General features: G+C 42.6%; 1 protein-coding gene across 1 annotated transcript; it reads left to right on the top strand.

Moving 5' to 3' along the window:
• The first annotated feature begins 5,280 nt into the window (after positions 1 to 5,280).
• Positions 5,281 to 7,743, top strand: hmx2 (H6 family homeobox 2). Its single transcript, XM_047603642.1, has 2 exons — positions 5,281 to 5,767; positions 6,380 to 7,743. Exons 1-2 carry the CDS (start codon positions 5,497 to 5,499, stop codon positions 6,925 to 6,927), a joined length of 819 nt encoding a protein of 272 aa, XP_047459598.1. The 5' UTR covers positions 5,281 to 5,496; the 3' UTR covers positions 6,928 to 7,743.
• Positions 7,744 to 13,348: the final 5,605 nt, after the last annotated feature.

Genomic DNA, 13,348 nt, shown 5'->3' with positions numbered 1-13,348 from the left:
TATTTTCTGTAAGCGATTAGCAAATCTCCGGAGGTTGTGCGGAGCAATTTTTAATTAATATGTTTTATATTCAATTAAACATTATATAAAAATAGGTGATCCATTTAAAAAAAAACAAAACGTATGCATATTGAGCATGTGCAGGTGGGTTTCTGTAATCACCTTTGCGCTATGCACTGAAAACCTTATTTTACATAAAAAGGGTCTCGGTCAATTAGATGCGTAATTGCCACCATCTTGCCAAAATTATGGGTAATGTATTCAGATGAGGAAATTACTGCCTAAATCCAAATATGAGCTAGTGCCTTTTTTTCTATCTCGGCGTGTTTGTGTGTGACCAGTATCTCTTTATTTGATGTTGCAGTCGACTTTACTGTTGATCTACCAATTTCCTTTTTAGATTTGTATTTTGCGCGCTCTTCACATTTGAGAAAACAATTTTATTTTTTTGACTCTTTCTCGAGGAAAAGTCTTCCTTTACAAGAAATGCTCGTTCGGCCACTCAGCCTGTATTTAAGTGACGAGGGAGGGCGATGCGCAAATTGTTTAAGGAGATACAAAACGCGCCATGCAAGTACAGTCTCATATGTATTCCACTTTAGTCTGTGATATTGCCCGAATTACAGGACAGAAAATGTAAAAGAGGTGTACAATTTCTAAATAAATTATTAAACTGGTACTTTGTAACACATGATCCTACAGGTGTCACTGGACACCAATTGCAAATATCTCAACATACAAGGGTTACAGATTTTACAGTAACTTAAGTTGATATGAGATAATTCTGATTTTCTCTCCTCCAAATCCAAAACAATCATATTACTTTTTTAGTTGAACAAACAAGCTCAACGTATGGCCCGGTGATATAAATGGCCGTCCCGCATGATTTAAGATGATTATTATTTAAAACTTGATAAGAATCAACATACATTCAGAATCACATTTTGACAGGAATTTATATTTTTTTATTTATTCTTTTTATTTCTTTTTATTTTTTTTTTTATAAGGTTAGCCATCCTACATGAACTGTCAGAACTGAACCAGGGATTGAATTTGGCAGTTGCAGATAACCTACTGTTAAATTATTTTATTTTATTTTATTTTATTTTATTTTATTTTATTTATTTTGCATTTTTTAAGCAGTGGAGATCGAAGTGGTTGATGCGGTGTGGTGGCGGCGCAGTGGTTGAAACATTCCGTTCAACTTCTGTTGAGTTGGGAACAACTCGGTCCATAATGTGCTATAGTCAGTAACTGGTAATAGTAATAACAATAATAATAATAATTATTATTATTATTATTATTATTAAATTAATTCTGAAATAGTTTAATTCAAAAGCTTAATCTGTTTTAATAACTTTGAACATCATGGGAAGAATGCACCTCTGGACTGGTGACAGGTGAGAGAATGGAGGATGCAAGATCCACAAACTAAAGCCTGCAAAAACATCAACTCTCAACAAGGGTCGATTCCACCTTCAGAGTATTTGATGCAGGCTGTGAGGGCAGCTTTAGGAGCCTGTGTAGGTTTAGTCTGCAGTGCTCTGCATAACATTACCTTAAAAACGACCTACTCTCTGCTGCATTTTCATTCCACAAACTTTGGAAATATTACCATGAAGGCGATTATGCGTATAAAAACGACATAGAGGAACGTGTATTTCTCCGTTTATCCGTCAAAACAACCTCAGCCACAAAGGCCATTTTCCGTTTCCACGTGCAGGCTGATACAGTTATTGGAAATGAATCAGTCTCGATATGATGACCTCATCAAGAGACAAAGGGTTCGTTCAGATATCGTCAGATAACCCAAGTATCGACGTACCTACCATGCACACTCAACGCGGTCCCATTACTGCAAATTAATAGATTAGTATGGCATTATTCCTCTGGCACATATCGATCTGTAAACGTCTGCAGCATATTGCGTCAAGTAAGCAACGTTCACACGCCGCTTCGCCTCTGCTTATGACCTTGATTTGCGCGCATAAATTGAAAAAATTACCACTCGATAATTTCCATTTGTGCGACATCTTTATGTAAAGGAGAAAGGGGAGCGGGGCCAAAATCAGATAAAGTACATTTGCAGGAACTGGGACAAGCGGACGTGACCGGGGACCGCGCTCGTTGTATTGCATTAAAATGGAGAGCTGAATGGGTAATTTTAAGCCCTATCATAGGTTTTAGTGCCAGTTTTGGAAACACACAAGTGGCTCGGCCACCTTGCATAATGCTAGCCTCTTCTTTGCTGCTGCTGGTATCTGCTCACCCATGTGTTGGACTTGTAACGTCTGTTAAATGCTGCATGGAGAGATTAAAGCATTTATTTCAACAACTAACGGGTGTTTCGATATGGCAGAGTAGGCCTACTTTTCCGGAAGATGCGAGGTTCTCTGGGGTGGTCGGTAGGTGCATTATCAAGAAAGGAATTACGTGAACATCTTCTGTCCTCGCTTTAAAGCTTCCAATGTCCCTGGCAAATTATGTCAACCAGGAAGCATACGCTGTCTCGTAAATTTGGTACAGACGTGACTGTGTGTAAACAAAAGTTCTCCCCACAAGCAACTTTCGCTCCATCCCTTAGAGACACCCAGGTGCCTTTCCACAATCATAGGCCAAACAAAAGTGATAGCAGCGCCTCACGTCCCTGCTGCGACACGTCAAAGATCGTGTGTTTGAACAACTCTGTTTGACACTTCTCGAGGAGGAAAGCTTGTTTTAAACCCATCCCATTTGCTTTCCTGATTGAATGCGAACATCAGATTTTCATCAAAGTTCTATTAAGTGAAACATAGGTTGCGGGGCACCGTCTGATTGGAACAGTTTAAATTTTAATTGTGTTTTTAATTTGACATATAGTTGCTGTGAAGAATGACACTGAAACGCCGAGGGGCGGTCGATTTTCTTAATTTCTCCCCGAGGAATTGATGAGTCTATCAGGGCAGTAGATTGGAAAGCCATTAAAACTCAATGGTTAGGTTGTTAATTGGAACTTGATGGATAGGAGCCCTTGGATAGGCTGTACTGATCCAATCTTCCTGACTTTGTGTTTTCCAATAAATTACCCAGTTCATTTCCACACTCAGATTACATAAATTGTACACCTCCAGGGCTCGGGTGCTCTGCTTGCGTTTACAACTCTCTCCCTCTCCCTCTTTCTAGCTCTCTCTCCCACCCTCACACTCACGTACACGCGTACACACATGAATGTGCGCGCACGAACGCACAAAACGCCCCCTGAAAAAAGAGCAGGCCCCGCTTTCTTGAATGAAAATCGAAACATAATCAACGTTTATACTTACAAAATTTATTGATATCATTTTCTCTGGTAATTTCCTTATTCTAGACCTGGACACGCCATACATCATAATACACACGTGTAAAGGGTCTTTGTTTAATATTTATCGAAGCTTGATTCCCAGATCAAAGCGCCTCATAACTTCATCTGTCTTTCTCAGACCTTTCTCTCCTGCTAAAGATCTTGTTCTGCTATTGCGGTAGGGCGGCCATACACCACCTATCATTGTGATAGAGCACGAACTTAGGCCCGGTACTTTGAGCTTGGGCCTCGCCAGGCCTCGAAACACTGGTAAGAGAGGAACATTTCCATACTAATAGAAGGCACTGCTCGGCCACTATAGGGCTGGCCTATAAACGCCAGCTCTGACATAAAAGCAGCATATGTAATTTATTCTCTGCAGCACAATAGCAGCCTGTTATGTCAGCCCACTATCTCCGTGATGAACTAATCTCACTTTGCAAAAAGTCGTCTGAAAGTGATGAAGGCGGCTACACTGACAAAGGTCTTTGTTTGAAAAGAGCAGCGTATAAAATAAACCCATTTAACTGTCATTGCAGATTTCACGCCTTATGTGTAACCACCATAAATCCAGCATCCGCCCTCATATATTTGCCCCCCCCTCCTTCGGTAAAGCCTCCCCTGCGTAAGCGTTTTAGTAAGATCGTTTAGCAGCTGCTGGCCCCACTGCCAGTTGAGGATATTTACGCGTGGATCCAGATGCATCTGTCTGACTGATGATGATGAGGATGACGGCAGATTCTGCTGTCAGCATCATCATCATCATCATCATCATCATCATCATGAGCGGCAGCAGCAGCATCACGTCCGTAGTTGCCTTCTTCCCTTTCCAGGCTGTCTTAACAACGAGTGCCGGTTGTGTTGCTACCGGGAAGGGCGCTGACACGATGATTAAACCTGGCCATTTGTAATGTGTCTGGGGCTTCCTTAAAGCAGTAAAAAAAAAAAAAAAAAAAAAAAAAAAAAAAGGGGGGGGATAATGTCCCTGAACCTCCAGCTCAAGCCCCGCAGCTGTCCCACAGCCAGACACAACCACACACATACACACACACACACACACACACACACAGACACACACACACACAGCATGGGTGGTGAAGATGGGAGGAGGGCAGTGGTGGGAAGCGCGCGCCCCTTCCTCTTACACCGCACACACGTGTGTGCACACTCAGCCCCCACCAACTCCAATCAATTAGTCAATCAATTAGCCGGCCTCCACTACACGCGCGGTCATCACGAGGCAGATTAGCTCAGTAATGATCAAATTAATTCTTAATCGCAGATAATGGACGTGGAATGAGTTTATTATTTTCAGGAAAAATGAGTTGGGCCTTTGTCTTAGTTTCATTCCTCTGAGCCTAACTTGCATTGGATAATAGAAAATATAGTTCTTGCATAAGGTCATCACCAGCTGGCTGAGCCTTTTACAGGTCGGATGTGATGGTACATATTTACATAAGGAACATTTAAACTAAAATGGCATTTATATATAAAAAGGACAATTTGCAAATAGCTATATTTTCTGTATAAATGTAAATTTTGTGCAAAAATACACTACATAGGTTTCCACTTATTTAAACGGATATTAGCCTTGCATAGATAATCTACAGCTGCACACACACTTTTTTTGTTTTACCATGAAACATTTGTTGTGAAGATTTCGTGCCGCCAAAAATATAAAATTCAGAAAACTTTGCTGGTGATTGTTATTTTTTTTTATTATTATTATTATTATCATTAAAGTCCATACATATTAGGCTACCTGTAGGAACTGAAGTGCCGAATGCGGACACGCACTCCTCTTCCTGGGCTCCCTCGCTCTCATCTCGTCTCAAAACCTTGACAGGAGTTTGAAATTTCCGGGCTTATGTCGGAGGCTGCGATTGGCCCAGGAGGAGCTTACCTACATGCAAATGGAGTAACGCAACCTTGCTGCCTGTGATCCAGAGCGTGAGGAGGAGGACCAGGAATACATTCACGTTCCCCGAGCTCTAGAAAAAACACCTCCAACTCACTTCAATGTGAAAACTCCACAATTAAACAGGCTAGAGGGGGGGAAATAAGCGGACAAAAGACGCTTTCGTATTTTTTTACGCACCAACCGTGTAGAAAGCAATAACGGAATACAAGGGGACAGACCGATTCAGTCAATACTTCAATACTGTTATGAAGCGAGAATGAGTAGCGCAGAAGACAGCGGGAGCAAGTGCTCGTCGGGCCCGATTTCCAGCTTTACCATCCAGTCTATTTTAGGCACGCCTTCCGATGAGCCTCGCTCCGGGACCAAGGAGCTCTCCAAGGGGCCGCCGCCGCCGCCGCGGAGGCGCTCGCTGTCGGTGTCCTCCGAGGAGGAGTGCAGCGGCGGGGAAGATTCGGCAGATTGTTTTTGCTCCGACACGGGTCACAGCGATCCGTGCACCCAGCACCAAGCCCATAACTTCTGTTTAGGTGAGTATTATTATTATTATCGTCGTCGTTATTATTATTAGTACCAGTATCATTATTATTTCAAGAACTGAAATAATTGAAATATTGTTGCACTTTACAGTTTTTATATTAGCCTATTTATAAATGAAGCAGACATGCTGTTAAGTGTTTTTGTTGGCGTGACTGTGACTGTGACACTGACATGCAGCCCGTCCACTTCCACTTGTTTGTTGTGCGCAGCAGCAGCGGAAGAGTGGAAGGTCGAATAATTAGCCCCCTGTCTTTCCTCTCATTTCAAATTTAATTGAGCCTGTTAATTGATGAAACATGCTTCCAAAATGGCTGCACTACACGTCGTCAATTGAGCGTTAAATAGAGCAGGATTTAATTAATAGCTTACTGTACTCCGAACATACTCAGTACTGTTTATTTAAAAAGTCACGGGCTTATGCAGCAGTCGATTTGGAGAGTCAAAGTTCACACTTGACAAACTCTTAAACTGGGCATGGCTGAAAAATTGTTATTTATTTATTTTTTCTCCCTCCACGCTATCCTTTAAAAATCACGCTGAAAACATCGATGCGTATTTCGCCTGCGATACTAATCGCCCCCTTCTCCTCCTGCTGCGCCTAGGTCCCGCTAAAGGACTTCTGTCCGGAAACGACGGGCTCGCACGGCGGCCGCACCTGTCACAACCTCTGCTGCAGGATTACAAGGAGGAGCAGGAGAGACCGTGCCATCAAATGTCACCTCTGTCGGAGGAGAGACAGACAGACGGTGCGGACAAGCAGGGCAACTCGGCCAAGAAGAAGACGCGCACGGTTTTCTCCCGGAGTCAGGTGTACCAGCTGGAGTCCACCTTCGACATGAAGCGCTACCTGAGCAGCTCGGAGCGGGCCTGCTTAGCGTCCAGCCTGCAGCTGACGGAGACTCAGGTCAAGACGTGGTTTCAGAACAGGAGGAACAAATGGAAACGGCAGCTCTCAGCTGAACTGGAGGCGGCCAACATGGCCCACGCCTCCGCACAGACACTAGTGGGGATGCCGCTGGTTTTCAGAGATAACTCCTTACTGCGCGTACCAGTTCCCCGGTCTATCGCCTTTCCGACGCCCCTGTATTACCCGGGGAGCAACCTGCCAGCATTACCTTTATACAACCTGTATAACAAAATCGACTATTGATTGACTCTACTGTATGTTCACCACGGCAGCCCACGTAAAAAACGCATTACAAAACAACGTTCTTCTAGTGTCTCCACATAAACCCTGTATTATATTAATGGTATCACTTTATTTGTTAAGAACATTTCTTATTATGCAGTAACTGTATGTCTCACAAAAAAGCAATCAAGCTATATGTATAAAATACACCATGTGTATAATTAATTATAACAATTTTGTACTTTTATTTCCCTGACAAAATATTGCAGTTAAACCTTCATATCACATTCAAGAAGACTTGGCCCAAAAAACACCTGCTTTCCCAAGTTTTTATTCACACTTGGTTTGTCAGACATATTATAAAAAGGATCAGTTATTTTATTTCACAGCACTGACAGGAAACACACACAATTCTTCCATTTAAGGAGAAAATATCATTGTTTCTATTGTAATTTAGACCTTCAGTAATAATAACCTTCTCATTCAATAAATTTTCTATTTCAGTGAAAATTGGGCTCGCTTGTTTTTCTTTCTTTTTTTTTTTTGTCTTAGGCAGTTTTCAATCAATTTCTATTTATTTTTTGCAAGGCTGATGTGTTAAATTCCCGAGGAGCACACACACCTTGTCTACAATTTAATTTTTAAGGCATATATTTATTATATGAATTATCACAGCAATTTAACTGTTTTAAACTAATTATTGGTGTAAATTAAGATAAAATCACAGTGTTTACATTTTGGTTCTTACCTCATTTAACTGAATGAGTCTGAGACTTTTTGATGGGTGCATTTCAATCCAGGAAATATGGCTATGGGTATGAAATGTGATGCAGTCTTTCTCCTGTAAGACTCCTGGTATGTTTTTTTTGTTTGTTTTTTTTTAGTAAAATGTCAATCTCAGTTCAAAAGAAATTATGTTTTCGTTACGATCATATTTTCAGGTTCTTTTTTTTTTTTTTTTTTTAAAGCGTTCAAGTTTCCACACGACTTTGCTTTAAATGAAAAGTTGGATGATCTGAGCAAACTGCTACTTCACGAAGTAGATAAAGCAGACTGGAAAAAGAAAAGAAATGCACACTATCACTAGCCAATCATGCCTCTGGGCGGGATCTTCTCTCATTTGAAGTCTGCCTCCTGTGGCTCTCAAGCATCAGGCCTTGTAAGGGGAAACCTAATAAAGGGGGCATATTGTAAAAGTTCAAGACTCGGGCCGTCATTAAGCTGTTCTCTTTTCTCCATCTGTGTAATGGATTACTGAATTCTGCACACCACATGCAGCGGCAATAAGCAACACAACCTTGCAGTATCAAGTTATTGTTACTTCAGTAGCTAGTTTGGATTTTTAAGGAGTCCAGGTCATGAAAAAAAAACAAAAACGTGAATGTAATCGCACACACTTACTCTCTCCCAAGTGCACGCACACAGATGTCCCATGGTTGATGGGTGATGGGGGACGATAAACTTGTATCAGCTTTTCTTGGGTGTCACATCATGTACAAGGAACCCCCCCTACACCCCACCTCCACCCATCCCATCTCCTCTACCCATCCCACCAATCTCTTACTCCGTGCTAATGGCTACATTACCTAGCAGAATCACGACTAGCCAGGCTCTGCTGCCCTGCAGATTATGCCTGACCCAATTTCTGCAACAGCCGCCCTGTGTTTCTCGGAAAATGGATAGCGTTAGACAACAGCAGTGATTTATGGGTAACTCCAGCACCGGCGACGAGGTGAGGTGCAGGAGGATGAATTTGTGACAGATTGGAGAGAGAGAGAGAGGGAGAAAAGAGAGATAGAGAGGGGGATTCGGGGACGGTGGCGCTTATGAAAAGGAGCAACAGCTTTGGCTGAATGAAGCTGTTTATTAGCTTGCAAGTGGTCATTATGTCATCAGGTGTGACGGCAACGTGCCGCTCTTCTGGATGGATGTTTGCACCCCACTGACTTGAGGGAAATCTGCATGACCTGTCACCTGAGGTTTGTTTGATTTACAAGACGGGGAGAGAAGAAGAGCCAAAGTGCAAGGGAGGAATAGGTGGGAGGCCGAGGAGGGGGTTCAATGTAACTATGTATCACCGCAATGGCAGGCGTGAATTACAAATTTTAATAGCAAGGCAATGAAAATGATTTGAAGTGGTTTAAACGGCAAAGAGACAGCGACTGGCATGGTGATGAAGATTTGTTGAGATGATATGTTGTGCCTTAGGATTCATCAAACCTGCCTGGTAAGGTGAAAAGCAAGTGTAATTCAGTCTGCGGTATAATTTATGATGGGGGTAATGGAAACTGTGGGCTACACACGGTGTGTAGAGGGAGAGGCAAAGACAGAGTGCACCGAGCAAATTGATTCCCAGGATAGTTTTTAGAGCGTATTTACAAGATCATAATGAATTATACTAAAACCTCCAGATATCACCTCTTTTACATCGCGAGATAAAATCATGTAGTACAAAACTAACTTAATCGAGGCCCCATTAAATTTAAACAGGCTGCAACAACATTATCTCCCACTTTCCTTTTATATTTCTAATGTTCTCTAATATCTGAAGATCTTATTTTATTATAATTTTTTTTTAACATATTCCATCCTTTCATCATTTATTAGAATGAGGGCTTTCCGACTGCCTCCCAACATATTTACAGCCATTTGATTTAAAGAGGGTATGTGTGGCTTCATATTACAGTGGAAGGTTATGAAGTATAACGCCGCGAGCAGACGCAGAGCCTCGGGTCTGCCTCAAGACAAGAGTTTTAAAAGCGATCGCAATGCATTAAGCCAGACAACTCTCAAGACCTGTTTGCTCCCTAAATGAATTTGAGGGGAGCGTAACAAGGTTTTTGAGGCAGGCCCTGTCATCCGCTGGCTTTAACCAGCTTCTGTATTTATGGGTTAATGGTTAAAAAGGAGAGCTTGGAGCAGAAGTGATTTTTCATGATTCTGTTTTATATCAACTGGAAATGAAGGAGCTGAAGGGAAATTGTGTTTGTCCCCCCGCCCCTCTGCAGCCCCTAACCTGTCCCTTTAGCAAGAGAGGAATATGCTACCAGGCGAAGGGGCCATGGCAAATGCAATACATGGGGTAAGTAAATTAAGTAAAGTACGGTAAAATAATACCTTCAGAAATCATTTGCAGCACTTTAAGAGATCCATAATAAAATCCGAATGAACAACGCGAACGAAAGCCCACTGTGTTATCAAGCTTTTGAATAAAGTTTCCGTCCGTCATGGGTCCAGGATAAAACCCAAAATGTTAAGCTTACTTAACTCCCACTACTCTGACAATACCTGACACATACTTCATATTTTGAGATGTTCAGAACTCAAGGTCAAATACAAGCTGCTCGATGAAAACCTCTCCATCTTCCAAGTTAAAGTACTCAAGAACAATATTTAACCAAAAATGTGGATTAGGGCTTTAATGGCGAAATGCATTATGCTTCATTGTTAAATTACCAACCATTTCTTGAACTGCCTGTTTTGAAGTGCCATTCGCTGTCCAGTATGCATCAAACTATTATAGGCTGCGGTGCGTGTAGAGAATTCGGCTATTACTCTAGAGATAAGTCCATTAGCATTACCTTTGACACAATAATGGATGTGAGATACAATTTTCTGCTCTCCATTTTGTATTTGTAAGGATAATAGGGGGATTATCTTGAAGGCCTTATGCTACACACTCAAGTATGAGACCCCAGAGACAGAGAGCTCTGCAACAGTTGTTTTCACATCCTCCCCTCGCTCCCTCAACCCTTCCCTCTGCTCCAAGACCCTCTCGGATAGAGGCAGGCAAGATAAAGCATGTCATTATTCTATTAAAGACCTACAATTTTTGTAATGGGACTTGCAGTGCTCGGCAGAAGTGCAGGCAGCTTCTTCAATATCCTGGACATTATTTGCTCGTTTAGTTAAATGATGTTTCTAATTCCCTCATAATTACTTGTAATGAGGCCGTCTCCCTCGTTTTGATGCGGCCACATCTTAATACAGCATGGCATTCTTTTTTAGGGATAATTACCTCTCATGAGGCCGGAGAGCAAGGCTGGGGTTTGTTGTGCGCTGCACACGTGGCAAATTGGCTTGTTTCCTGCCATCTTGTCTTCCTGCAAATTGGTAAATTAAGTTTTCTCGGCTGGAGCATTAGAACTGTTAAGTTTGCTTTCTCGGCTCCTTCAAATGATTGGCTTCACTGGCAGGGGGACGGCTGTATATTCTGTCCTTTGTCTCAATAACCTTGTAGACGTTTTATTTACAGAGCACACAGTCGCTGTTAGAGCTGAATATTGGAGGATTAAGAAAAACGGGGACAGTTTTGAACCGAACGCTTGCAAATTCATAAACTCCCTGATTTTTTTAAACGATTTATTCTTGCTTCAATTTTAAAGGCGCAGTCGTAAAACTAGAGAGCTAAAACTGTCATTAGGCTCATTTATTGTAGTGCTGACAGACAACAGTGGTGCCATAAAAGACACCTGCACTGCGACTGTGTCAACAACGTCAGAAGCATAATTTTTCGTCTTGATAATATCATCGAGGGAGATATGCAAGTCATATTTGATTTAGGGTTTCTAAATAAATATTTTAAATTTCAAAGTTCAAATGGGATGGTTTAATGACACAGAAGTCAAACTTTGAATGGATTTTGTCTTTCCTGTTTCCCTTCAGCGAGCAGACCTGTCTGTGTTGCCCCTCTGAAATGATCCAGCTGCCGTACTCAAACCGCAGCCGTTGCAGGGTCGGCTGAGGGGTTTTTATTTCTAAGTGCTGATGTGTCGCAGACAGTTTGGCTCTACAAGGGCCTGTTACATGCCGATTAAAGAGAGGGAAGGAGTGCTCCCACAGGGCGGCCTCGTACATTTACCCTGACCACAAAAAGGTCTAACGTTTACGCCCTGGTGCTGACATGACCTTCAAACAAGGTCCCTCTGCTGCCTGGGTGGATACTGGAACTGTCTGGAGGAGACCTGCAGTGGACCTAACAGACAGACAGGAAGAAATCATATCTTTTATATCAGGAATGACCTGTCTGCTATATCCTGGGAAGAGAGAAGATATGGCTTTTATTGGAATATACAGGAAAGGATAGTTATTTTTGCACTTATGTGGCAAAATGTGATTTTCCAAAAAGCTTTTGTCAGATTCACTGAATGTTGGAACATGATATGACAAGTATCTCTCTATTGAAATCACCTGCATTGAACAAACTGACAAACACAAAGGCCACTAAATAATTCAGAACCAAACCCAGTCATCAGTCATCTATTGGTGGGAGATAAACATATCACTGATTATTGTTTTTATTTTTGAGAACACAGACAGATTCTCAAGCGGGCCTCTTGTCTTTGCTGGGCCAGCGATCTGTTTGTTATGAGATCTGATATCGAGGTCTTCTTAATACGGAGAGTTGGGATCTCTTTGTAAGAACCAAGTGGTCTCTTTCAGCTGCAGGGGTCTGCTGTATAGAGAGATGATCTGTCACTTCAGTCTGAGGCTGACTGCTGACCACATAGCCTGCAGCACAGCAGCAGGGAGCACAATGAAAGCAGCACTATCACCTGACAGCTAATTAGGGATCACTCCCCTGGAAGGGAATACATTGTCTTTGAGGGAGTGAGAGAAAGAAAGCAAGAGGTCACTGAAATCTGTGTGAAGTGTCAGTCAAAGCCACAAGCCACCTGCAATATCTAAAGGCAATTTGTTGAGGAGTGGGCTTGCTCATGTGTTTGTTTGTCAGTGCTGTATAAAGCTAAGGACTTCACATTAATACAGAACTCTGGTTCAGCAACATCAATTATCCCCAATTTTGTCTGCCAGTGTGCCTGCATTTGTTGCAGTGAGTATGTGCGTACATATGCACATCCAAGAGTGTGAGTCTATAGTTTATACGAGAGACCTGGGATTTCTTTGAAAACACATTTGTAACCATTAGTTGAGTGTAAGGTTTCATGTGCAGAGTGCATCCTCTGGACTGGTGTCAGAGTTTCTGTGAGGCTCTGCTGCAGCCTTTCGTGAAGGGACAGTGCCGAGAGGAGGAGGAGGAGGAGGCGGAGGAGGATGGAGGTGGTGGCTGGGGAAGAGGAGGGGGGAGCAGTGGAGCCTAGGCGTCCCACCAACAATGCATCACGGCAGGCAGGGTGTAACTCGAGCCCCCCCTCTGGCCCTGGTGTGGCCTGCCACAGCGCACTCCCTCTCGGCCCCTTTTGCACCCCCAAGATGCTTTTAAAGAGATTTGGTCAGCGAGAAAACAGTTCTTCAAAAGAATCGTCGTCACATTAGAAAGGAATTAGCCGAGCCTGAGGCCAAGGATTCCCTGACCTGAATAATTCTGCACCCCTAAACAATCCGTCTCGGTGCTAGGCGGCTGGTGAGGCACGTTCTCGGCGTACTGGGGAGGAGGTCTTTTACCAGGGGAGATTCCCATGGTCCTTCAGGTGAACAAGCC

Source organism: Mugil cephalus, chromosome 13 (assembly GCF_022458985.1).
Source record: "Mugil cephalus isolate CIBA_MC_2020 chromosome 13, CIBA_Mcephalus_1.1, whole genome shotgun sequence".
Classification (NCBI taxonomy): Eukaryota; Metazoa; Chordata; class Actinopteri; order Mugiliformes; family Mugilidae; genus Mugil; species Mugil cephalus.
The sequence above is the reverse complement of the archived record's forward strand: the minus strand, read 5'-3'. Positions and strand labels throughout refer to the sequence as shown.

Bases quoted from the DNA above. Each gene is read 5' to 3' on its own strand.
- hmx2 (XM_047603642.1), top strand. From the start codon at position 5,497: ATGAGTAGCGCAGAAGACAGCGGGAGCAAGTGCTCGTCGGGCCCGATT. The intron at 5,768-6,379 runs GTGAGTATTATT...TGCTGCGCCTAG, and splicing joins AGCCCATAACTTCTGTTTAG to GTCCCGCTAAAGGACTTCTG.